The 20,416-nt window shown below is 33.7% G+C and overlaps 1 protein-coding gene across 1 annotated transcript; it reads left to right on the forward strand.

Moving 5' to 3' along the window:
* Positions 1–4,402: 4,402 nt before the first annotated feature.
* On the forward strand, positions 4,403–19,528 carry LOC109011927 (kinesin-like protein KIN-7K, chloroplastic). Its single transcript, XM_035688642.1, has 24 exons — positions 4,403–4,809; positions 5,500–5,791; positions 5,878–5,975; positions 6,154–6,243; positions 6,565–6,617; positions 7,652–7,717; positions 7,818–7,871; positions 7,949–8,008; positions 8,373–8,451; positions 8,812–8,879; positions 11,636–11,698; positions 12,396–12,500; positions 13,821–13,925; positions 14,092–14,199; positions 14,288–14,434; positions 14,818–15,000; positions 15,152–15,310; positions 16,389–16,619; positions 17,371–17,511; positions 17,602–17,727; positions 17,813–17,863; positions 18,060–18,107; positions 18,205–18,408; positions 18,663–19,528. The coding sequence occupies exons 2-24, from the start codon at positions 5,544–5,546 to the stop codon at positions 19,224–19,226; spliced, it is 3,051 nt and encodes a 1,016-aa protein (XP_035544535.1). The 5' UTR covers positions 4,403–4,809; positions 5,500–5,543; the 3' UTR covers positions 19,227–19,528.
* Positions 19,529–20,416: the final 888 nt, after the last annotated feature.

Below are 20,416 nucleotides of genomic sequence, written 5' to 3' on the forward strand. Positions count from 1 at the left end.
GATTAGGATTCGATTATGAAAAAATTCATAAAATAATAAAAAAATAATAAAAATTAAGAGGATAAATAACATTACTTATAAAAATTCAAATATTAAGCTGGTATAATATGACGTGATGTTATATTTGATTATTTTATTTAAAATTTATTTTTATATTAAACTATTTATCTATTAATTAAAATAATAATAAAATATTATTAATTTAATGATTTAATAATTTTTTTTCTAAATTAAAAGTTATATGAAAATACATACAATTGCATAGTAAGCAAATCCCAGCCTTGGGAGTACTAAAATAAAGCACAAATTTCAAAAAAAAAATTTAATCTGAAAAATTGAAGCGAACAATATCAGGCATAAAAAACCTTAGAAACGAAATAAATTATGCGAAAAAAAAAACAAATGAATGAAATAAGAAACGAGAAATGGTACAAAAGAGAAGTAAATGAAATAGTAAGTACCTGTATGAGAGAGAGAATTTTTTTAATCAATTTGGTATAATCAATTTAATCTCAAATTAATGTAATTAAAAGTCATATATTTTTGAAATTATATAATTTAATATAAATTACTTTTAAGGTCTATTAGCCAAACTTCTCATCTCATGCTGTTAATTAGTTTTTACGAACAAGACGATCCAGTCAAGTTGGGCCTTTTTGTTTAGGCCGGAAGTTGTCCTCGGAGCCAAGGACCCAATATCAAATATTATCCTTAAGGTTTTTTCTCCTCATTTCTTTGCAAAATCTTTATATAAATATTTATTTTTAATAACATGATATTTATAATAGAACAAAAAAGAAAAATTATACTCATCATTTTCATATCACACATCACGCATAATTTTTTTATTTATTTTTTTACCAAATATATAGTATATGGACAAAAAGTATAAAAAATCAATTAGTTTAAGAAGAATAAAATCAACAAAATTAAAAAAATATTAAAAATAAGTGCAGTGTGTGATGTCATTAATGTGTGAAGATGATGAATAACAAAATTCAATAAAAATTATCACAATATTACTTTATAAATTATCCCATTACAAGTGAGAAGCTTTCAAAATATTTAGTATTATCGAGAGACAACCGTTATCTAACAAAATTGAATTCAGATAAATGTTATTTTTTATTTAGAATTTGATTATTTTTAATTACCTTCGCTATTTTTTTTAATTAAAGTTATTTAACGTTACTTAAATATATATCAAATTAATCGGTGTGACAAAATATAAAAAAAGGACAATGAATAACTTTTGCTCGTAAAGACTTCAACCCGGCTTCGGCCCTTGAATCAATTTTGTTTGAAAAAACCCTTAAATAAACAGTAATATTTAAAATAGTAGTAAAATTTTTTAAATTAAGATAAAATGAAATAATTTATAAAAAATATATATATTTTAGATAGGAAGATAAAATAAGATAATTTTAATTTTTTGATATTTGAAAAATGTGAAGGTCCTCCAATAGCATTTATAGAGCACTCGAAGCATTGAGATTTTATACTGTTCACGTTAATTTATTTATTATTTTGAACTGTTTATTGTTAATTTTATACTAATTATTTAAATGTATATTTTTAAAATTTAGAGGTAAAATATAATATTTAGATTGGTAAAATTGTGAGACCGTACAGTTCATATGAGATGGCCATCCAGATTCCAAACCGGACCAGTTGCTCATAATTGTAGCACGTGTAATCGTGTTATCTTAAACCACAGAGCAAATAAAAACAAAAAAGTATCATTGCTTCTAATCTCAACAGCCTTTTGTCGGTCATTCTTTGCGATATTGCAATGCCACTACCCGTTTTAACTCGAAAGATTATAGGGACCCTCTCTCTCCCTCCTATCATTAGAAATGATGTTTTCTGCCTGCTCCAACTCTCTTTGCCGTGCTAATTTATAAGCGAACACTTTTCCACTGCCAACGCAGACCCTGCTGATATAGCGCTATCAGTTTTAATTATTGGCTCCCATTTTAATTTTTATTGCTGCTACAATTATTTTAAAAAAAGCAATTGTGATCTCTTTAAATTAATTAGAATAATACTACTAATTTCTAAACTTTTATTCTATTATATAAAATGTTATCTATTTGTAAATTATTTTATAATTTACAAAAAAAAAAAAAAAGAGAAAAAAAGGAATTGAAATAATTTTTTTCTTATTTAAATAATGGTATATAACTATATATCCAAAAAATTAATAGTGTAAATTGGTCTAGGAATGATGGATCGATACTCATATTCTCGAACTAATCAATCCTAATAGATCAGATCAGACCGTTAGTTATCGGTTTGGTTAGTCCATATCTGTCCGGGCCATTTTCAAATGGGAGCCAATCATATAAAAAAACACATCATTTTTTAAGTATACAAAAAAGTTATCAATTTGTATTTTCGGCTTTTTAGTATAAATAAAACCCACAATGTTTATAATCTTGAATAATACAATTATTTAACTGTTTTTGCACATTTTTTACTTAAAAATAATCTCAAGAAAGTTATTCAAATTATCAAAATTGATAATTATATATTAGTTAATTAATAATTATATATTTAACATTTTATATTATCAATTGTCGTAAGTTAGATGAAAAATTATATAATTTACTTATATAATTACTATATGAAACAATATATATAATTTATAAAAAATATATATTTATAGTTCAGTCGGTCCGATCCGGTCTAGGATGAAAAAATCTCATTCCGGGACTGGATCGAAACCCATTCGGTCTCACAAATGGAGGATCGAAACCAGCCAAACAAATTTTTAGTTCAATCCAAACGGTTTTTTTGGTCTGAATCGAAAATTTTACACACCTACAAAAAAATATAAAAAATAAAAAAATCTGTATGTCCATTCCCTTGATTGCGTGCAGTTCTTTCGTTTTCCTTATGAACTGAATAGTTATCACTTATCAGACCATGACTTAATAAAAAAGATTAATATTACAAAATAAATTTTAGAGGTAACGTCGCCAGTTACATATCGATCGTTGGCGCGACATACATCTCCATCAACGACCAAAGATGCAATTAAAAACTTGTTATTATATGATGAGGTGGCAATCGTCGTCCTGCTTCCCACTGGTCGACATAGTTTCACCCATTGATCCAGTTGCTTTTGATAACATTTATTATTAGTTTAATTAAGTGGCATTCATTACATCCTATATCAAATTAAAATCTCACTCATTATTGTCTTCTCTATCCCTCAATAAATAAATATTTTATATTTATATTATCTTAAAACAGTATTTTTTTTTCTCATACTGTTTCGGGCCTTGAGGATGAGTAGAGTTGACCTCATCCCAATTAAATAAATAAATAAATTTAAAAAAAAAAAAAAAAAAAAAGTAGATGCCCCAAACCTCGAAAAAAAGTAGAGGAACGGAGATGCCCCTTGGTGATTAGATTCCAACCGAGCAGAGAAAAAACCAAAAAAGCTACGAGTGGTTGGCGGACGCCTTTTTCTCTCCTCTGTTGGGAGTGGATAGGAAGGAATTTCCTATGAAGTATAAACAACAACTCGATCGAAAAGTATTCCAACCTCTTTAATCTTTATTGTAATAATTTGTGTATCTTTTTAAAATCATTATTTAATAATATAATTAAAATCTTGTTAGAATCGTTACGAAGAATAAAAGTTTTTCATTCTCAAGCAATAGACAATTTCATTAACCATTCAACATTATTATTCAGTATAAAATATCACATTTATGATTAATTTTGAGATGCTGTTTTAAGACGGAAGGAAAAAAGGAATGACGTCTCAAATAAATGACCCTTTTGATTGTTTGAAGTACCATTAAACACTTTTTTGGTCCTTTATGCATCAAGTTATCAAAAGTAATAGCATTTTTTAAAAGAGTATACAAGAAGTGGTCTTTTATTATTTAAGAGTAATGTATGTATAATTGTATAAGTATTTTATAATTATTTAAAAAAAATGAGATATATTATTAAAAAATTAATTTTTTTTTTCATATAAATCTTATATTTACGTACATTTTTTTAAAAATTATATAGTACTTATACACTACAAAATTATACATATAATTTCTCATTGTTTAAACGAGTGCTACTTGATCATGCGTGCGCATCACCATTAGTGTGTAACTTTTTATGAATTAGAAAAAATAAATAAATCTGGTAAAGGCCAAAAAAGCATACACACAAAAAAAGGTAATACGTAAATGTTTGTGCCGTTGCCATTGCTCCAAACGAGTTGATCGGGACGCTGTCCAAAATGACCAATTCGATGTTAACTGTCAAGCAATTCTCTGTCGTGTCGGTCGGAGTCCCGACTCCTTTTAATATTTGTCCGGCTCACTAAAAATCATGCCGTTATAAACACGTCGCAAAGTCCTATTTGCCGCACGTCCCAGGGAGACCGCTCTCTCAAAACAAAAAGCTAGAGAGAAAGAAAATGAAAGAAAGAAAGAAAGAAAGACTAGCACATAGCATAGGGAGAGAATATATTGGAGTAAATGATGAAGTCAAGAATTATTTTACCCTACTCTTCTTCTCTTTCTGAAAAAAGGCTAGTGTAGTAAAGTGCTTTTGCCCTTCAATGGAGGGCATCCCTTCCAAGGCAAGCAAGAAAAGCTAAAGGGAAATTGGAATTAGATGATTGACTCTTCTCTCTCTCTCTCTCTCTGACTGATTAGCTCGCCCGCCCGCCCGCACTCTCGCTGTTAGATCTGATTCTCTCAGCTCGAAGAAGATCTCCCTGATTACTGACTTTCTCTGCACTACACATTGCTGGATTTGCTCTGCTGCTAACGCTCGTCTGCTTTATTTAAGGTAACCGTCAAATCTTGCTCCGTTTGCTTCCCAAGAAAATGGACGAAACGAAGGGAAAAAAGAAGAAGATAATTCCGAGTTTCTATATTCGTTGCATGTTTCGACAGTTGAAAAGTTTGACTGAGGAATGCATGTATTTTCCCGTCACTTTCGCGGCAATGACGTACTTCAACCTTGTTTTCATTTGCTTTTGGTTTCAATTCATGCTCCTTTTCTCAATTTGACTCTTCTCGTTTTCTTGCCTGATACGATAATTGTTTGCGTACTTTCTGTTTAATTGCTGAGAAAATGGAGGCATACAGATTTTACAGTTTTAAGTTTTCAAGTGGCGGTGATGCTGCACAAGAATTGGAAAATGTCAATTCAAATCATCCAAGGAGTTAATATGTTCTCTCTTCTTCAGTTCTAAAAATGACACTTTAGAATAAAAAAATCTTGATTTGTTCTTTAAACTTTTATCCTTCGTTTTCTTTGGCAAGCAAACAGCAACGTAGATACATGATGAGCTCAAATTTTGAAGATGTTTTTCACTGATTATGAACTCATTTTTAGTTATCAATGTGTTGGCAGATTAAATTGGAGAAAAAACTTATGACACATATTCTGTTAAGAAATTACTCATAAAGAAATGTAAAGAGCGTAATATTTCGAAGAATTCATAATTTGAACTTGTCTCTGATTGAAATGCAGTCAATGTTTATTTTGTTCTGTTGAAAGATTGACTGGAAGTCGTAATGGCGTCAAAACAAAGATCTAAATCGAAGAAATTGGGTTCGAGCAACTCTAAAGCTCCCAATTCTCCCTCATCTTCAACCACATCGTCTTCCAAACAGTTTCTGGACACAACTATTGATGGTCAGAGCTCTCCTGCATCTTCATCGGCTCGAAGTAAGCCTAGATACTTTTACTCAGAGAGTTTACCTTTGGATGCGGAGAGATCCAAAGAAAATGTCACAGTGACAGTCCGGTTTCGTCCACTAAGGTGCATCTCACTTTTCCAAACTCTATTGTTTTGAAAATATCTATTGGCGAGTGCTTTAAGTTGCTTTTGGTCTATGTTTGGAGCAGTCCGAGGGAAATCCGTCAAGGAGAGGAGATTGCATGGTATGCAGATGGTGATACAGTCGTGCGGAACGAGCATAACCCATCAATAGCTTATGCTTACGGTAAACTATATAAAACTCTGAAATTCGTATAAGTGCCCGCTTTCTGTTTAAACTTTTCCCACGATTTTATAATCCTGTTGTTGCATGCATATTTCTCTTTTCTTTTCATTCTCCAGAGAATTCAAGGTGTTGTTAGGTTTTCCATTCTAAGTTATGGTTTTCTGTTTCATGCTTCCAGATAGAGTATTTGGCCCTACAACCACAACTCGCCATGTCTATGATGTTGCTGCTCAGCATGTTGTTAGTGGCTCTATGGAAGGCATTAGTGGTAAAAAAAAAGTTTATCCATTCATTCATTGTTTCGAGTTTTCACAATTTGTCTAATATATACCAAGTGTCATCATCCTTGGGTACTCAATGACAAAGCAATGATTGTAATCCAGAGGAAGATGGGCTGGAATGGTACTTTTAGGTGCTCTGTTTAGGCGGGTTGACAAGTTGACTGTTCGAATCAAAATTATAAGCATTTGTTGTATTAAAGTGAAATGGACTGATACTCTCTGGATTGTCATATGTATTGTTCTTTAAATTGCAGATGTCATGAAGAGTACTGTTTAAATTTTTATTACGTGCTTTCCTTTTACTACAGGTACAATTTTTGCATATGGGGTGACAAGCAGTGGGAAGACCCACACAATGCATGTGAGATGATATATTTATGCCCCTCCTTTCTTATTTATCTGAGATACATTTGATAATGCATATTCCTTTAGTTTTCCTGTATACATGCTATTCCACAATATTCTGCACGGTTAGAAATTATGAATTGGTGTGCTGTCATATTTTTTTGGTAGAGCTGATTCATGACCTATCTCTGTGTAACAGGAGTGAAATTGACTCCTAAATGCTTTCATCATGTTTTGGTCAATGTTATATAGGTAGTATTTATGTAGGAAATCCATTTTCCCATAGTAGCTTCATTTTCTTGATTATCAATAAAGCCTATCTTGCTTATAAAAAATATTTTAAGTGATTTTGAGACCCGTTGAGTAGTTTCACTTTTAAAATTGCTATTCTATGTACATTGCATCTGTACTATCACCTTAAAGTTGTAATTCTGCGTATATGACATAAGAAATTACTTAAGGCCGATGATGCTTCCAAGACACCCATAGACATAGCTTGTGTAGACAGCAAAATTTTCTTTTTCATATGGAAAAAAGAGATAAGTGATAACTTATTACCATTACCTCTTGTTGGTGCTTCCAACAGAACCAGCAAGTGGTGGGGGTTTTGGACTTGTAGTATATTTTCTCTATCTTTGTATTGAAGTGCGTTCAGCAGGATCTTATGTTATTGTGTTGTGTTTTTCACCCTATTAGCCACTATATTTGTGTCATCTTTTTCTAAAGGGTAATTTTTCATTCTAGGTTGTCTGATGCATAGGTTAGATTATATCATCATGTTTCGCATACATCCATGTACATTACAAATTCCTTAACTACACAATTCAATGTTGCATATGCATTTTGAAATTTTAAAAGTCACTTATAAAAAAAAAAAGAGAAAAATTTTAGATGTCACGCTCTAACCAATTCAGTTTGAAGTCCCATCCTTTTGTTTGAACTTGCATTTGGCATATGCTGCACCATAACATGTATTCTGTTATATTATGGATTAATATACTTATGACATAACTTCTATTTGCATTTATATAGTACACATGACAATTGCAGGGTGATCAGAGGTCCCCTGGAATTATACCACTGGCAGTGAAGGATGCTTTTAGTATCATCCAAGAGGTACTGCATGAGGGATATTAGGCTATTAGCCTTTCTGTAACTTCCAACCTTAAATTTTCTTATTAGAGAAACTACAATCTGACATGTGTATATGCTCTAGACTCCAAATCGAGAGTTTCTTCTTCGTGTGTCATACTTGGAAATCTATAATGAGGTGAGCTTCTTCAAATTATTTATTGCTTTTTTGGCTTATGATTCTTTGCTATCTTTTTAAGGTTTCTTTTATTTCAGGTTATTAATGACTTGTTGAACCCGGCAGGCCAGAATCTAAGAATTAGAGAGGACGCACAGGTAGTCGTTAGTTACATTCTAACACAGTTACTCTAAGTATTTTTTTGCACTCAATAGAGAAAATGACTTTTCATCTAGGAAGTTATTTACCTATACCTAGTATACATAAATTTTGATTCCTGAACATGAAGCAATTCTTCTCTCATTCTCTTCCAAGCATAGCACCGGTTTTACCTTAGCGGGACATTTTGTTAGACAATTTGTGTTACACATTGAAAATACGACATACACTCCTTTCTGACTCTTGTATGCTGGAGCCTTGAGTTTATTAATCACTGCTTTGGATTATTACATGGTTTGATAGTTTATCTAAAACTCTGTTTTCTATGTGTTAAGTATTTTAACTATTGAGCGATGGCTGCAGGGCATCTTTGTTGAAGGAATAAAAGAAGAAGTTGTACTGTCCCCTGCTCATGCGCTTTCCCTAATAGCTGCTGGAGAAGGTACAAATCTGTTGCAATGTTTTGTCATGCAATGACAGCCAAAAGAAATGGGGTGGATCAAAAGTAGTGATGGAGGATTTGTAAATGATCCGTTATCTATGAACAGCTTATTGTCACACGCGAACTCATGCTTTAGACTTCTTGTATTGTCAAAACATATTTGTGACAGGATAATCAATAAATATACCCAAAGTCAAAAGCAGGGCGATATCTTTTGATAATGTCAGAGTAGTTTGTGAAACCAAATATCTGGATTGCTTGTCACCAATCGAGGGTTTAATCCCACATTGTGCCCTTTTCCTGACACCATTCATGAAATTCTGTTCATGTTTTTTCTAAGATTTTAGTTGTTAATGACAGAGCATAGGCATGTGGGGTCCACAAATTTTAATTTACTCAGCAGCAGGAGCCATACGATATTTACCCTGGTATTTTTCCCTATCTCTTTTTTTTATCGGTAAACAAAATTTTATTGATTATAAGAATAGGCAAAGCCCAGGTATACGGGACATATACAAGAGCATCGTCTTAGCGTGCTATTTCAGTGATACTTTTTCCCTATCTTAGTGGAAGCATAATGTAGGTTTAATTAATTGTTGCATTTTGGTTACTTTCTTACAGGTCATTCTTACTTTTTTCAAGCCTTTTTAGATTAGATTGCTTTTTCACATTTTATTGATATAGAGACACAGACACAAAGACAAAGTCACACTCTTGCGCGCACACACCCATCTTTTTGTGTGCAGAAACCTGCAGTGGAATGATAATAAGCATAAAATGTCTGTCATATATATGGTCTACCAGCTTACTGGCCCTTAGATGATGCAGCTATCTATTATTTGACGTAGTTGAACTCTGCAGTGTACTTTTCTTAGTTGAAAGGCCTTGCTATCTAGGTCAACAAGTTTTTTTTTTGATAAGTAAAATAAGACTTTATTGAATTACCAAAGTAACATGATACAAAGAAAATGCCCTGTTTATGAAGGCATGTTGGAAACTAGGAATTCATGAAGGTCCATGCCATTTAAGTCTATAGCAATGGCCCAAGTACAAAGAGTTTTAAAAAATAACAATTTTAGCTCCTCCACAGATCTCTCTTTGTCTTCAAAAGTCCTCTCATTTCGTTCCTGCCATAGACACCACATAATACAGGTAGGGATCATCTTCCACACTGCTTTAATCTGTCTCATCCCCCGGATAGAATTCCAGCAAGCCAATACATCCAAAACTGTTTTCGGCATCACCCACGCCATATCCATCCTTTTAAACACCTCATCCCAAATAGTCTTAGCTATCTCACAGTGTAGAAGTAAGTGATTTACCGTCTCACCCCCTCTTTTACACATACAGCACCAATCTGCAATAATTATCCTTCTCTTTCTTAGATTATCCGTAGTGAGTATCTTACCCAAAGACGCTGTCCACACAAAGAAAGAGGCTTTGGGAGGAGCCTTATGGCGCCAAAGCTTTCTCCAAGGAAACTGTATCTCTGGTTCTTGTGTGAGAACCTTATAGAAAGAGCGAGTTGAGAATACCCCTTTCTCTGCAGGATGCCAACACATCTCATCTTCCTGCTGAATGTTCGGTCGAACAGAATATAAGAGGCTATAAAATTCTACAAAACTTCCCATCTCCCAATCCTGTGCCGCCCGGTTGAAGTTGATGTTCCAATGAATGTTTCTACCTGTGACTGAGACTTCCATAACTTCCGCCACTGTGGCATCTTTGTTACTTGCAATCAAAAAAAGAGACGGAAACAGATCTAAAAGTACACTGGTACTACACCATGCATCCTTCCAAAATCTGATCTTGACACCTGTCCCCAAGTGCAATCTAGTGTATCGCTGGAAAACCTCCCATCCTCTTCTAATGTATTTCCATAACCCCTTGCCCGCTGTTCCTCTCACTTCTCTGGTACACCACCCCTCCCCTAGATCACCATATTTGCTTAACAACAAGTTAACAACCAACTTATCGGTTATATCATGGATTTGCTTGAACACTTCTGTTTCATCCATATATACCTTTTGTTAAGATATAAAATACATAATTGAATCTACCTCTTCCCATCAGTTTAAACTTTTGGGATAAATGGTGATTTCACATGGCATCAGAGCAGAAGTCTTGAGTTCGAACCTTGACTCTACACTCTACCCCATTTAATTAAATATTTCACGTGTTGGACCATCTATTGAGAGAGAGTCTGGCCCACATGTGAGGGAGAGTGTTAAGATATAAAATAAATAATTGAATCTACCTATTTCCATCAGATTAAGCTTTTGGGATAAGTGGTGATTTCACACCCTTTAAATAGAGAAAAATGGGAGATTGTAATGCTCTCTTTATGCAACTCAACTATTTACACAACATTATTTTTTGTTTATAATAAATCTTAGTTTCTATTGTTCTTATCCAAGTAATGTGGAGGTCCTTAATTGACTTAAATTCAACCTATTTGCTATGTTTTTGCATAATTTCACCATTCCTAACTTTTATGGAAATTTTGTACATTTTTCTTTTGAAAGTATAATAATCAGTCAATTCCATAATTACTTATCGGGTTTCCTCAAATGATGCATGTTCTTTAAATTTTATTTTTTCAAGAATGGTTGCAAACTTATCAAATGAACATCTTCAGATAATATTGTGAAAACACTTACTCCAAAAGCCTCCACCCCCCCAAGGAAACTTCAACTGGGAAGAGAGGGAAAAAGAAAAAAACACATCATCTACCCATTTCCTTAAATTGCTTAAAGCAACTCTTGCTCTACATTCTTTGGCATGAGCCATAATTTTTAATTCTATTGCTATCTGATATAATTTCTTAATGAATTTTATAAAAATTATTATAAAAAAGTTCTCTTGCTTGTTTTGGTATGACTTTGCCATTAGTGCTGGTTATTTGTTTGGGCCTCCTAGTGAGGAAGTGCATATATGACCATTGGTTGTTTGTTCTAAAATGTTATTAGGTGCTTAACTCTCTTCTTTTCCCCCTCAATTATTATAAGAAAATGGTGTTGTTCCCTCATTTTGAAGCATGAGATGCTATTATATTTTTTCCATTTTCTTGGTCTTTTCAATTAAGTACAAACCATCTCATCTTCCAATGATTTAATTTTTTACATATTCATTTTGGGTTTTTAGTCCTTTGAACTTAAAATTTCTTTTACTACCTTGTTGACAGACGGTTGAGAGCAGCCCATGTGGTGAAAATAGTGAAGGGGAAGCTGTAAGCCTGTCACAACTGGTAATTGTTTGACATAGCTGAAAGTACTTGTTTCCTTTCCATGTTTCACCAGTGATGTGGGACGAATGAATTGAAAAAATAAGAGTTCTAATTTGTCTGTAGCACTGATATTTCTTTTATTTATTCTATGAGTTGTTATTTTGAACAGATTGAGTTCAATTAGGATGTTTACTTCGAATTAGATTAGGTTTAGGAGTCTTATTTGGATTTTATTTGCTTAGAAGTTTATCTGAAATACTTATCAAAAAAAGAAAAAAAGAAAAGAAGTTTATCTGAAATAAAGCCCTAATCGTATTAAGACATTCTCTAGTTTGTTTAAAGATATTTTATACTTCAATGGAGACAAGTTATTTTGGGAATGGAATAAAATTTTGAGAAAGGTGACTTTCTTTCTTCCCTTCCCCCACTTCTCGATCTTGTTCATTCTCTCCCCTTTTTCTCGGACTTCTTTCATTTTCTTCCCTCTTTAGCTTCTTTGGTGGCTTATTCTCTCTTATTTGTTGCTTCTTCTGCTTGGCTTCTTCTCTGCATCTTCTTCTCTTCTCTTATCAATTTAAGCTTTCCTCTCAATTCTTTGTTGTCCTGCCTCAAGTAGGAATCTTAACCTCCTTTAGTTTCATATTTCACTTAAAAAATGACTCTGTTGTTGTGTATTCCCAATGTATATAACTTTTTTATATTTTACTTATACCTGCAGAACCTCATCGATCTGGCAGGTTCTGAGAGCTCAAAAGCAGAAACTACGGGTGTAAGACGGAAAGAAGGATCCTATATTAATAAGAGCCTCCTGACACTTGGAACTGTGAGGCCTCAAACATTGTGTTGGTCAAGCATTTTTGGAATTCATAGTGCTTTTTGTTTGCTTATCCTTTTGATTCCATTATAAAATCAATTTTTATCTTTCTGGCTCTGGTTTCTTCCAAAGCGTGCTATCGTTTATACTTTTTTTCTGTTACTATTACGTCATGTTTGTGTGAGAACTAAACAAGTATATTATGTTTGTGGCTCCTAATTTTACAGTTTTGATGCATATTTAAAATGGTCTTTCTCATCAAAGGACTAAACACAACCACCAATGAGATTACAGGAACAACTTGTAGTAAATATTGGTAACTCTTATTTGGGGTCTGGACTTCAATAAATTATGTAACTAAAACTTATCATTAACAATACTGTAAAATCTATATCTTAAGTTTTTCCCTTCTTAGTGGATATTCATAATTGAATTTGCATAGTTGATTCATTTTCTTTTTTGGTAAAAATTCACTCGAGTTGATTTCTGAAATATGAGACATGTTTTGTCTATGCTTAGAATATTTTTTTTGAGATGTCAATTTATATCCCATGTGATATTGTGAAATATTGGTAACTCTTTTTTGGGGTCTGGACTTCAATAAATTATGTAACTAAAACTTATCATTAACAATACTGTAAATCTATATCTTAAGTTTTTCCCTTCTTAGTGGATATTCATAATTGAATTTGCATAGTTGATTCCTTTTCTTTTTTGGTAAAAATTCACTCGAGTTGATTTCTGAAATATGAGACATGTTTTGTCTAAGCTTAGAATATTTTTTTGAGATGTCAATTTATATCCCATGTGATATTGTGAAATTGTTTACAGACAGCCAATTTAAAAGTTGCCTTTTTAGAAGAAGAAATAGGTCCTTGTTTCTAGTCATATAAAGGAGGAACTTCAGAAAGAGCTTAGCAATTTTGAATGTAAAATTTATCCACTTTGGATTTGAAATCTATTGCATAGGGCAAGGCAAGGTCACTTCCCTTGGTATTCAACTCTCACAAACCCAGAATGGTTTTAATAGGTTTGCTTACAGTGACCACATGCAATTTAAACAGATTGGTTGAGCATGGAACCAATTCTTGTCCTCTCTCTCTCTCTCTGAGACACACACTCTCCCTTTTGGTTTGATTTGTGGCATATTTCTTACCATATTATTTTGGCAAGTGCTTATCGGCTTATGTAGTTTTTTTTTTGTCTTATCTGTTGGTTCTTTGTGTACACTCTTATAATTGTGCAATTGTTCAAAAATATAATTACGTGCAAATGTAAATTATAAAAAAATTAATTATGTGCAAATGTAACAATTTGTGGTTGTCATAGGTTATATCCAAGTTAACAGATTCCCGGGCTACCCATATACCGTACAGAGACTCTAAATTGACCAGGCTTCTTCAGTCTTCATTGAGTGGTCATGGACGTGTATCTGTAAGGCTTCTCATAGATATATTTTTTTTAAACCGGCTTGATATATATCTGGGTGAATTATATGATAATTTTAGAACATATCTGTGGTAGCTAATTTGTTTTTAATGAAAAGGTACTAATTACTGATTTTTATTTACTCATTTATCTCTCTGATCTGAAATTACAGCTCATTTGCACTGTCACTCCTTCATCAAGCAGTTCAGAAGAGACACATAACACTCTCAAATTTGCACACCGCGCCAAACACATTGAAATCCAAGCAGCACAAAACAAGGTCCATTCATTTTGTTATTTCTCTGAGTTGTCTCTATTTTTCAAGTATCCTCTTTGGCACTTATATGAAGAAATAGTGGAACCTGCAGATTATCGATGAGAAATCACTTATAAAAAAATACCAAAATGAGATTCGTTCTTTAAAGGAAGAATTAGAACAGTTGAAGAGGGGGATTGTTACAGTTCCTCAACTGAAAGATACTGAGGAAGATGATCTTGTGGTCTTAAAACAAAAGGTACAATCATACTGATGTGGTTAATTTTGGGCTATTTCCAGGGCTTCGTTTCTTCTAAATATTTATATACTTGGGACCCGTTTGGATAGTGAGATGAGATGAGTTGAGATGGTTTGTGAATAGTAGTGTGATTATTAGTTGAAATTAGATGAGATGATATGAGATGAAGTGAGATGTTTCATCTCACCTCTGTATCCAAACGGGCCCTTAATCTTTTACTTTGATATTTGGTCCCACTGCAAGTTTTGCCTATGCCCATGTTTTTGTTACACAAGAGACAGTGGGCGGTTTCCTTTAGATTGCTACTAACACATTTACTATTACTAAACAGAAAATATCAACTGACTTGAATTTTTTATTTTTGTACGACATGGTGTATAAAGCTAGAGGATGGTCAAGTCAAGCTGCAATCCCGATTGGAACAAGAAGAAGAAGCTAAAGCTGCTTTATTAGCCAGAATTCAACGGTTGACTAAATTAATTTTGGTCTCCACAAAACCATCGCAATCATCAAGAATTCCTCATCGTCCCAGTAATAGAAGGAGACATTCCTTTGGTGAAGAGGAGGTATGACTGAGTTGTACCAAAAGTTTCTTTCCCCCTTTTCTTTGTTTTTTGTTTTATGCTGCCTTTTCTTCTTCTTATTCCTCACTTCTATTTTATCTGATAGTAAGCAATCTATTTGATCTGATCGTGGTTGCTTATGTAAAACATACAGCTTGCATACTTACCTCACAAAAGGCGGGACCTGGTATTAGATGATGATAACCTTGAATTGTATGTTTCTCTTGAGGGGAATGCTGAAACCACTGATGATACATTGAAGGAGGAGAAAAAGACCCGGAAACATGGATTGTTGAACTGGTTAAAGCTACGGGTATGTAAAGCATGGATCTATGTTTCTCTTTTTTTCCTTTTCTTTTAAATTTTAATGATCAGTTAGTGATTTTCATCAGTTCTCTTATGTTTTACTTAGCACTTCCCCCCACCACCTCCCCCCCCGGGGGGGAAAAAAAACAGCTTAGATCCCATGTTTGTTAATTACAAAATTGAGAGTATAGATATAGCAACTTTTGGAGTTTGCCATGTATTTCATCCCTTTCATGTACCGTTTGCATCTTAGGAGTTGGATTTCGTTTTTCATTTCTCACTCTCTGTTCTTCCCTCTGCACTACTAGTCATGGTTATAGGATTAAATAATCTATAGAAAACATCTTAAGTCTAAATATTGGTCATTAAAGTGTTTGTTCGTGTGATTAAATTTTACCAATAGATCATTAGAAGCTCAAATCCTTTTGTGATTTCCTCAAGAGAGGTATTTGGGGTATTAAAGTGCCTAGGAAAGTTGATTTCTTCCTCTGACCAGTTGCTTTGGAGATTTGGGATAAAGTTAAAAGAAAGAATGTTATCTAGGTGGATTGGTGTTGTATGTAAAAGTGTAGTGATGGGTCTGTTGATCACTTCTTACTTCATTGTTCTGTCGCTAGCAATCTTTGGTCTTTTCTTTCTAAAGTTCTTGGGTTTGAGAGAGTGATGTCTGAGAAGGTTGTTGGTGTCGTTTTGAATTTTCCATTTCCATTGATGCATTCTCCATTGGAATGAATCTATTACAAACTCCTAGATAGCGGTTGACATAAAAGTTAGTTTCCCATGAGACTTTTTGAAATATTGCTTCAAATAATTCCAGAAGTTAAAACAGAGCTTAAATCTTTGTTAAAAACATTATACCAAGAAAAGATTAAGAGTCTACTTTATGACCATGCAATGATGATCTTCGTTCTACTTCCTTCCATGTTCTTGATTATCTGTGAGTTTAATGGTTGTCAATGTCTATGCAAGCTTAAAGTCTCAGACATTTTTAAATAACATAAACTTTTTTCCTCTTTTTTTCCTTCTCTAATTTATTTTCAAGTTTTGGAGCTTCTGCCAGTTACTTTTTGTTTTTGCTTTGTCAGAAACGAGATAGTGGCTTGGGAACTTCGACAGGCACCAGTGATAAGTCTAGTGGAATAAAGTCTATAAGTACACCTTCAACCCCTCAGGGTGAAAGTAGTAACCTCCATACAGAAGCCGGACTTTCCCATTCTCTGCTTGCAGAAAGCCCTCCATCTATGGATCTTTTATCTGAGGCTAGAGAGGACAGTGACGTTCATGGGGATAATTTCCTGGGGCAAGAAACACCTCTGGTATGTGATTGATTGCTTTTTATCATGAAATTAAATTGTACATGAGCCAACATATTCATTTCCTCAGTGTTATGTTCTCAATTTTGTAATATACTTTGCCACAGCATATTGGCTTGAAAAATCTCAAAAAGAACTTCCATCATTAAAAGGTACTAAAGATGGATGAATACTTTTTTTGATAGGTCCCAGCTCTAGACCTCTAGCCCAAGAATTACCAATCTATTGTGTTAATGAAACTTTAGTTTTTCTTTATGTTACCCTTGAAGTGCATGTCAGTGAACAAATGTTGTTGTCAATTAAGAAACTATGCTTGCCTTGCCTAGCTAGGCGTTTATCTTGTTTACGACCTGCGTACTTGGGCTTTGCCTTGCCTTCATTAATAAAATGATTGCTCTCCTATAAAAAATGTGTTGATAATTATAAGAGTACAAATTGTTCGTATGTGGTACTTTATTTGCTCAGTCAAATTCCGCACTCAATTTCCATTGCAACTTCCTTCTTTTTTATCTCCACTAATACCTCAGGTCCCATACTGCTTTGAGTGCTCGAATATTTAATTTTTTCTCCCTTAGAAATACCATCTTAGACTCTTTTGCACAACTTTGGGGGGTGTATTTTCTTCCCAAAACATGATTCAAAACATTGTAGTTCCAAATAAAAAGGTTCATTATAAATCTTTCCACAGATTCCTTGCATATGAACAGAGTTAGACCTCCATGTACTCATTTATTTGTTTTTGAATTTTTTCCAGACTAGCATAAAATCAATCGATCAGATTGAACTTTTAAGGGAGCAGAAAAAGATCTTGTCTGGAGAGGTGGCACTCCATTCAAGTTCTTTGAAGCGGTTGTCTGAGGAGGCTGCAAGAAACCCCCAGAAGGATCAGATTCATGTAATATCTTGTTACCCTACCCTGGACTGTTTCTTCAACTGCGAGTATTTTGCCTTAGAACTCAAATCTTATTGTTATCTTTCAATTTAGGAGGAGATCAAAAGTTTGAAAGATGAAATCATTGCAAAGAATGAACAAATAGCTTTGGTGGAAAAACAAATTGCTGATTCCATTATTGCCTCACACAATAGGATGGATAATTTGGAGTTATCACACGTAAGTCTAGCCTTCCTTCTTGCTGTGTTTGCGGCTTTCTGGTTTCTCATGTCAAACTTATGCTGCTTCTTGTTTTTTGCTGCAGTCTGTTTCTGAAATGATGGCACAACTGAATGAGAAGTCCTTTGAACTCGAGGTGATCAGCTCTGTATATCTTGATCCAATATTTTTATTTGATTAGTTACAAAAATATCCATATTTTAGTTTCAGGTTTGTTTAACAAATCTAAGTGGAGTGTTGCAAAGAAATCAAGTCACCAACAAAGTTATGATATGTATGAAATGATGTCATTTTCTGCTGTCACGAGTGCTTTTATTTATTTATTTTTTCAGGTTAAAACTGCAGATAATCGTGTGATTCAAGAGCAGCTCAGCCAAAAGGTGCAAGAACCACACGAACAAAATTCTATGATTTTATTTTTTGGTTTTTTAGTTATGCTATTACTCAGAGTCGTGACTTCTTGTTACCTTCTTTCAGATCGGTGAATGTGAAGAATTGCAGGACACAATTGCCTCCTTGAAGCAGAAGCTCTCCGATGCACTAGAGTTAAGAAATTTGAGTCCCGTAATCAGTCATTCACAACAATATACTGAAACAAAGAACTGTCATGGAGAGCATGGCTCAGACAAAGGGAGTGCAGCATTGAATGATATGAGCGAAGGATTGCTCTTACAAGCACAGGTTTCTGCCTTCTCCATTATCTAATGCTACAGGAGGACAGCCATCTCAAAATGAATTTTTCTATTTTGCAATGCATGCTATAAAAAGGAAAACAACACTAAAATTAGTACTGATGAATGCGTCTCCTTTTCCCCCCGTATTTTCTTCACGCTGATTGCAACTTGACAATATAGGAATCATTCTATCATTGTTTGATGGCGCTCTTTGTAGTTTGATTTGTCAAGTGGGTTGATATTACTTATTTTTTCAATAAGGAAAAGGAGATTGAAGAACTGAAGCAGAGAGTGGCAGAACTTGGAGAATCAAAAGAACAGCTAGAACTTCGGAACCAGAAACTGGCAGAGGAGAGTTCATATGCCAAAGGGTTAGCCTCAGCAGCTGCTGTTGAGCTCAAGGCATTATCAGAAGAAGTTGCCAAGCTAATGACTCATAATGAGCTACTAGCTGCTGAGCTGGCGGCATCTAAGAACTCGCCTACTCAGCGTAGAAATAGTCCTGCAGTCAGAAATGGCCGGAGAGAGAGTCATATCAAGAGAAATGATCAAGGTGGTTCAGTCTCTGATATGAAGAGAGAACTGGCCGTGAGTCGGGAGAGAGAGCTTTCATATGAATCCACTCTATTAGAGAAGGATCATAGGGAGGCCGAGCTTCATAGAAAGGTGGAGGAATCCAAGCAAAGAGAAGCTTATCTGGAAAACGAACTTGCCAACATGTGGGTTCTTGTGGCGAAGTTGAAAAACTCCCATGGTGCTGAAACTGATGTCTCTGAGTCAACAAGAGTGACTCAGCGAGTTGACGGTAACGGTTTTGGGATTTAGAAAATGATTCCATGATGAACTGGGCCATGGATGGGATGATTGGTTCAGAGTGAGAGAGAGAGAGGTGTGTGTGTTTAGAGATTTGGTGTGCATGGTAGGAAATTCCTGATTGTGTATATAACAAATGACAGCTTCTTGCTTATCGATGTCCCCCCCCGTGTTTGTTTATCTAATGTGACGTTTTTCTCTTGGTGTAAAGGACATTTTATCCGCCCGCATGTGTTATATAGAGGGAGAGTTTGACTGTTAACTGTGATTTTAAAGAGACATTTTACTAATCCAATATTCATTTCATTGGGACCTATCGAATTGTGTTGTTAAAGCATGTATCATGTACAAGCTTGCAGATTTCATGCATCTCTTTTTTTTTAATGATAAATATTCCACATTCGTCTGTGAAAGGAGATGGATGCAAATTATTTTGAAAAAAATTTACACAACCTCCACAAACCACACTTTTTTTAATTTTTATTATTTTTTCTTTTATCAAATATTTAATATATAAATAATGAATAGAAAAATTAATTTAATTTAAAAAGAATAAACTCAAAAAAAAATATTTAAAAATTTAAAAATTTTAAAAAAATGTGGTATGAGAAGGTTGAGGATGTTGTATAGCATTGCTCAATTATTTTAGTATACGAATCTTATCCGGTTGTGAGCGTATGTAAGTATTCGTACAAATAGTACTATAAAATAATCTTATTTTAGCATAAAAGGTTTATGATGTATATCGAATAGATTAAAATTATAAGAGAATCTCTATTAAGTAGACCGATAGCTTTTTGCCACATAAGTAAAATTCATGAGAATTCATGTAAGAAAAAGGGAAAAAAAAATTGACTGATACGCGAGCCCCCGAGATTTTAACATGATGATGGCAATTCGTGTGATGCCATACATAGACTTTCTTAAGATGGAGTGTTAATAACAACTAAAAGCAGTACTTAAAATTATGATCAGCACCAATATTCAGTCCATCTGCTGATCCAAAAGTAGTAGTGTATATATATAGCTAGCTGGTCCACTAGTTGAGAATAAAACTCGGGGACCTGGAATTAGAAGATCAGTGGTATCTTTGAAATAAAAGTACCATATTTTCAATTCATGTAATACGACTACGTTCTGATGTACGTACTGAAAGAATTACATAAATCATGTATATGGAATAAAAATTAATTATGTTCCAA

This window comes from Juglans regia, chromosome 3 (assembly GCF_001411555.2).
Source record: "Juglans regia cultivar Chandler chromosome 3, Walnut 2.0, whole genome shotgun sequence".
NCBI lineage: Eukaryota > Viridiplantae > Streptophyta > Magnoliopsida > Fagales > Juglandaceae > Juglans > Juglans regia.

Bases quoted from the DNA above. Each gene is read 5' to 3' on its own strand.
- LOC109011927 (XM_035688642.1), top strand. From the start codon at position 5,544: ATGGCGTCAAAACAAAGATCTAAATCGAAGAAATTGGGTTCGAGCAAC. The intron at 13,926-14,091 runs GTAAGGCTTCTC...CTGAAATTACAG, and splicing joins GTGGTCATGGACGTGTATCT to CTCATTTGCACTGTCACTCC. The intron at 18,409-18,662 runs GTTTCTGCCTTC...TTTTTCAATAAG, and splicing joins GATTGCTCTTACAAGCACAG to GAAAAGGAGATTGAAGAACT.